The sequence below is a fragment of the Tursiops truncatus genome, chromosome 12 (assembly GCF_011762595.2).
Source record: "Tursiops truncatus isolate mTurTru1 chromosome 12, mTurTru1.mat.Y, whole genome shotgun sequence".
NCBI lineage: Eukaryota > Metazoa > Chordata > Mammalia > Artiodactyla > Delphinidae > Tursiops > Tursiops truncatus.
The window spans coordinates 8238638-8245161 of record NC_047045.1 but is presented as its reverse complement, the minus strand read 5'-3'; the positions used below and the strand labels follow the sequence as shown (position 1 = coordinate 8245161).

The 6524-nt window shown below is 54.4% G+C and overlaps 1 protein-coding gene across 1 annotated transcript in view; it reads left to right on the top strand.

Annotated features, from left to right (window-relative positions):
* The first annotated feature begins 937 nt into the window (after positions 1–937).
* B3GAT2 (beta-1,3-glucuronyltransferase 2) overlaps positions 938–6524 on the top strand; it is a 79062-nt gene continuing 73475 nt past the window's right edge. The window contains exon 1 of the mRNA XM_033867405.2: positions 938–1534. Within this exon, the coding sequence (XP_033723296.1) occupies positions 938–1534 (597 nt within the window). The remainder of the gene's footprint in view (positions 1535–6524) is intronic.

Here is a 6524-nt window from a genome sequence, read left to right as displayed (position 1 = left end):
CGAGGTCTCCCGAGTTTTCCGCACGTGCCTGGGTTTTCCTGGCTGGTCTCCAAAGACCCTGTAGCGTTTCAGACAGCTAAGAGCGCGTGGAGACGGGCGAGCGAGCATCCAGCCCCTGCCCGAGGCCGTGGCGCCTGGGGGGGGGGGGACCATCCTCTCGCTCCCCGCCGGCGGTGCAGCAGCAGCCTCCGGAGCCGGCTGGCCGGGCCCCCTCCCCGCCTCCCCCTCGCGGCCCCTCTCCGCCAGTAGCAGCGCTGCTGTCTCCCCACAGGAGCACTGGGAGGACGCTGGAGTCCGCAGCGCCCCCGCCCCTCGCTTTTTCTTTCTTTCCTGGCTTTGGGATCTTGCTGCCGGAGCCGGGAGCGGTTCTCCGAAGAGCAGAGCGGAGCGAGGCATCGGAGTGCAGGCTTCCGCTGCGGCGCGCGAGCAGAGCTGGGCGCACAGCATCCCCGGCGTCGCCCTCGGTCCTCGCCGCCGGGGCTGGGATGTGACGAAGGAGAGCCCTCGGCGCCTGCCCCCCGCCCTCGAAGGTGCCCCCGGCAGCGCATCGGGGGCCCGCGGCTGGAGTCCCTTTTCCCGCAGCGCCGCGGGACGGCTCCCAGGTCCCACTCTTCGGAAAGAGCGCGGTGGGATCGCCGCCTTCCCGGCGCTCGGCGTAACTCCGGGGCCGGCAGCGCGCGGCTGGACCGCGTCCCGCTTCCCGCCGACTCCCCGGAGTAGGGGCATCGCCGCCCGCCCTGCAGCCCGAGCTCCTCGGCACCTGCGCGGATCCCCCAGGCCCGGCTCCACACCCCCGCAGCGCCCCGCTACCCACCCCGTGGAGAGCGCGCGGACCGCGGCTTCCTGAGCGCGGGCGCCGCCGCCGTCCAAACTGCGCGCTGGGGTCCCCCGGCTCGCCCCGGTCCGGGGCGTCCGAGAGGCCGGGGGAGAGCGCACCATGAAGTCAGTGCTCTTCAGCCGCTTCTTCATCCTCCTGCCCTGGATGCTGATCGTCATCATCATGCTCGACGTGGACATGCGTAGGCCCGCGCCCCCGCTCACCCCGCGCCCCTACTTCTCGCCCTACGCCGGGGGCCGCGGTGGCCCCCGCCTCCCGCTCCGCCGGGGCGGCCCGGGGCGCGGCCGGGAGCAGCGCAACGAGTCGCGGCCGCCGCCGCCGCTGCCGCCCGAGCCGCCGCTGCCCACCATCTATGCCATCACGCCCACCTACAGCCGCCCGGTGCAGAAGGCCGAGCTGACACGCCTGGCTAACACGTTCCGCCAGGTGGCGCAGCTGCACTGGATCCTGGTGGAGGACGCGGCTGCGCGCAGCGAGCTGGTGAGCCGCTTCCTGGCGCGCGCTGGGCTGCCCAGCACGCACCTGCACGTGCCCACGCCGCGGCGCTACAAGCGGCCCGGGCTGCCGCGCGCCACCGAGCAGCGCAACGCCGGCTTGGCCTGGTTGCGCCAGAGGCACGGGCACCAGCGCGCGCAGCCCGGCGTGCTCTTCTTCGCCGACGACGACAACACCTACAGTCTCGAGCTCTTCCAGGAGGTAGCGGCCGGCGCGCCCCGCCGGGGGGGTGGGGCAGGCGGGCGGGAGGGGCCCCCGCGTGCCGGTCCTGACGCCGCTGCGCTGGGCAGTGCTCACCTACCCGGGCGCGCACTCGGGACTCGGGGCGCAGAGCTCCGCAGCTCCCCGCTGGCCCCGGGGGTGGAGGGGGTGGGAGGATCACTGTGACTCGGGGAGGGAGTCTGGCGGGGGCTTTGCTGCTCCCCCGCCCCGACACACACACACCGGCCCCACGATTGGGCCGAGGCGGTGGCGCAGGTGTGAGGCGCGGGGATGATTTCTAGGAGCTGGGCTCTGTCCGACCTGAGGATGGAGCTCCGTGGGGCCGGGCTGCGGGAGAGACCGGGGAGGGACCCAGCGCACTGGGGGCGGGCTCGGTGGTCTCCGAGGCCCTTCTGCGCACACAGGTGTGATTCTGAGTCTAGAACCATATCGGGAGGACGGTGGAGAAGGAAACTAAAAATCAGCCCAGAGACACATTTCTCTCGTACAGTCCGCTGGCACGGAAATGGTTACTAGAGAAAACCCTGACTTATAAGGGGTCCTCCTTCCATCTCTTCCCGCACCCCGCAAAGGCCCTTTCAGACTCTAAAGATGACCCCCTTTAAGAGGAAGCCCTCTGGTAACTGAGTCGAGACTGCCCTGCCCTGTGGTTCTGTCTTTCTGCAGTCCGAGGTATTAGCTGGACTGCCCGTTTCCTTTTCCTTACCCTTCTCTAGGACCCTCTTTGGACACTCTGGCACCGGACCATTGCATCCTGGTGCCCGCCATGAGGTCCTCGGCGCAGCCCGGCCTGCTGCAGCTGCGATGGCACAGTTTCCCTTGGCGGCTACAGGTGCACAAAGCCATCAGGCACCCGGTTAGAACAGGTGTTAGTTCTTGAGGCTGGTATATTGCCGCCTGAGTGTGTGCGCATGCGCGGGCGGTCTGCAAATGAGGCTGGATTGCGTAGTTTTTCACTTTTCTTGTTCCTCTTCCACAAATATAGCGGGAAAAAAATCTTGGGCTTTTTGATATATCGTGGGACTGTTGCCTTCCTCTCCCCCAAATTCCTGACATCCTGCCTCCGAGACGCCATCATCCCTCCTCTTCCGCCAAGTAAACTGGACAATCTGTACGTCTAGAAATCACAAACGTCCCATGCTTTCATCCAGATATCTCAGTTTGGCTTTCATAACCTCAGGACGGAGCTATTCTGTACCTCTCCAGCTTAATTTTTCTGCCTGTGCCGCTTTAAAAATCCATTTCTTAAGGGCAATTGCTACCTTCATTTCTTTTTTTTTTCTTTTCTTTTTTTTTTTTTTTTTTTGCGGTACGCGGGCCTTTCACTGTTGTGGCCTCTCCCGTTGCGGAGCACAGGCTCCGGACGCGCAGCCCCAGCGGCCATGGCTCACGGGCCCAGCCGCTCCGCGGCATGTGGGATCTTCCCGGACCGGGGCACGAACCCGTGTCCCCTGCATCGACAGGCGGACTCCCAACCACTGCGCCGCCAGGGAAGCCCGCTGCCTTCATTTCTATTCATCCTCTCCTGCTTCATGAATAAAAGGACCAGTCATTGCTCCCATCTTTTCTTTTCATGCTTTCGCGATGAAGGGCTTTCTTCACATGTTCCGTCCCCCCCGAAGAAATCAATAAGCTTGTCATCTATAGTATGGTCTTCATTATAACCAAGATTAGAGATATCATCTGATGTTTTAAGTTGGGTTCTTACTGTGATCCTGTTTGCGTACTCTTGCCCCCAAAAGACGTGGTTTGTATTCTGAAGCAAAGACCCTTACATTTCAGTACACCATCATTTTAAACCCCAAAGTCTTTTTAAAAAATAATATTTATTTATTGCTTATCATATTCTAGTGGGATCTTAGGTTTAGTTTTTTTTTTAAACATCTTTATTGGAGTATAATTGCTTTACGGAGTGTGTTAGTTTCTGCTTTATAACAAAGTGAATCAGCTATACATATACATTATATCCCCATATCTCTTCCCTCCTGCGTCTCCCTCCCTCCCACCTTCATTATCCCCACCCACTCACCCCCCACCCCCTCTAGGTGGTCACAAAGCACCTAGCAGATCTCCCTGTGCTATGTGGCTGCTTCCCACTAGCTATCGTAAACCCCAAAGTCTTTTTTCCTTCTTCTACAACTTGGAAGTTGCCCTACCTGTGAAAATGTGTGGTCTTATGTAAGCAAAATACTGAGCATTATTATTAATTAACCTTTTAAGGGGACGGGCTATGAAGAGCCGTGAGTTTCAGTTTCTTCCAGCTTCTAGCCAGTTGGTGTGAGGTATTGGATTGAACTGGCACAGAGTTAGCACAGACGGGCAGAGAAACGGCTCAGAACACAGTCTTCCTTTGATGTTTCCCAAACTGAAAGGAAGGCTTGGTGATGGTGGATATGAAGCAGCAGAAGAATGCAGTAGGGTTTTTTTTATTGGTCCATGGGGGAGAAAAGAGAGAGAGAAGATAAAAGAAAGAGGCGAGGGTAAGGAGAAAAAAATAGCTTTGGCTGAGAGCAAACTATATAGGAAAGAAATGCAAAACTTTCAAGACCCTAACGTTTTGTACAGTTGGAAGTAATGAAATATTCAAAATCAACTTAAGAGCATGTGCAACTGTTAATTAAGGAGCGGTGCCACATATACGAAATAAACAAGAGAAGGGATTTTTTAAAAAGCATAACATGCATGATACACTTAGAATTTAAGTTCTGTAGCTCCTGGAGGTTCCTCCCAGACAGGCATTTTGGGACTAATCCCCTTCTCACCCACCATCCCTCCCCCAGCACAGTGTTTTTGGACAAAGCAGGCATCTCTGTGTTCACCAGGCATCTATGTTGAGACATGCAGTCTTCTTTTACAGCACATTCTTTTCACGGCAAGCAGGATTGCACTCTCTAAAAAGTCAGATTAGTGGAGTTTATGCATCCTTAGTCTTGTGCATTAATGAGCTGGCCTACTCTCCACCAGTTCTGGGAATAATGATTCCATGCGGATTGCAGTCTAGACAGTGCTCTCTTGGAGAAAAGGTAGGACCAGTTAAAACATCTAAAAACTACAGCTCCTTGGGTGGGAGGGCAGGTGCTGATCAGGGATGCTGTAGGGCCAGGCGTATATCTAAGCCCTTTCTGTGGTGCACACACAAATTCATTTTTAAGTAATTCACAGTACCTTAGGAAAGAGTGTCCTGAGTTAACCTTCATCTTTTATTCATGGTGCCCCTCATTTCCACGGTTCATGTTAACACAGATAAGATAAAAGGAGGAAAATGAACCAGGTACAAATGAGCTCACTAAGCATTGGCTGCAAATGAAGGCAAGTAAAAGCTGAAAGGTCTCCAAATTAAATGAAAGGTGCAATAGGCTCCCTGTGTCCAATTATTCCTCCCTGGTAACTGGAATGGAGCCTTCTTCTCCCATCCAGCTAGCTAATTCTCAGGCTCCCCTTTCAACTGAGCTGTGCCACCAGGAAAGAAATATTTGCATCGAACAATCCTATGCTTAATAGCCAAATCATTTGCAAATGAAGCTGTGTGAATTGTAGCCGCAGAAGCTGGGCTGTCCACTGGAGAAGGAGGTGCCTGGAGTTTTCCACGTTGCCAGTAACTCAGCATGGCCTCTTCCTGTGGCCTTGATGGGGTTTGGCACCGTGGCTCCCGGGTAACCCTGCTGCCCGCCGCCTGCGCACCCCATCCACATAGCTCTCCGGAAGCGCTGATTCGCAAAGGATGTACACGGCTTTCGTAAAAATGGCAGCCACAGACCAACGGGACTGTAGCTGGTCACGTTTTCAATAACGCTGTTGATCAGGTTTGTGTCCTTTGCTAGAAAACCTTCCAAGCTCTCTCGAGTTCAAAGCAGCCGCCTTTCAGGTGAAGTTACTTTCACCTTGGGAAACCCGTTGAGTTGAGAGGTTAAAAAAGGGCACTTTCCAAGCAAGAAAATGAAACTTTTAAAACTTTAAATTGAGCGAGGTGAGGCTGAAAGACAAGCTGACTCTGAAAACACCTTAGGGGCTCAGGAAAGGGCTCAGTTAATGAGACCAGCTTTGGAAGACGTTTCTGGCAAGCAGTGAACTAGAGAGGCCCTTTGTTGGATGCTGTGTTGGGTGCAGTGAAGCGGTTTGTGTGCCGGGAGTGGTGAGGGCGAGTTTGTCCTGCTCTTTTCTGATCATTTATACATATGTTCCTCCCTTTACATGCAGCTCACTGGAGCCCCTAATCCAAAGGATGTTCAGATTTACAGTGTTCGGCACTTTCCCCCTAAATAGTAGATTCTGGATGTATTTCCTGAAAGGAGACGGGAGATCTCCCTTTCCTTTTTCCCCTGACGCAGTTACTTGGTGTGGGATGTTTATCTTTTCAAAGTGAAGAAACCTCAAAGATTCTCTTAGGGGGTAGCATCCAACGACGATTTTACCTGAAATGCTCCCCTTGTGTTTTCTTTCTTCCCACCTAAAAGCATGTTAATAGCCACACCATAAGTCTGATCAAATGTGAGAATTGTGTAAACTGGATTTATAAAACTACGGGCAGCTTTCTTAGGCTATCAGTGTTAAATCTGTACGTTTTCTTTACTCCCGCTGGGTGGACAGTACTTGAGCTGTGGTTCCTTTTGGACAGGGTTCTCCTTGGACACCAGCAGTTTTCATTTGGATTTTGATATTTTAATGGGCCAGAAATAACTCTGGGTTTAAAAGGCCTTCTCTCTTCTGCCTCTTCCTATTGTCTTTTTCCCATTCTTCGTCCTCCAACCTACTTTTCACCGATTATTCTGTCTCATGAATAGACATGAAGGCATGTCCGGGCTGTTGTCGGCTACAATGAATGTGTGTCTTTTAAGCATTTAGACTTTGTCTGAAGCTTCTTGGAAACTAGTGGGCGACTCCATTTTCTTCCATCTACCCCACTTGCCTCTGGATTGCAGGCTTGTAAATTTTCTCGTGTGAACAGTAGTGGAATAGTAATTGCTTTCAA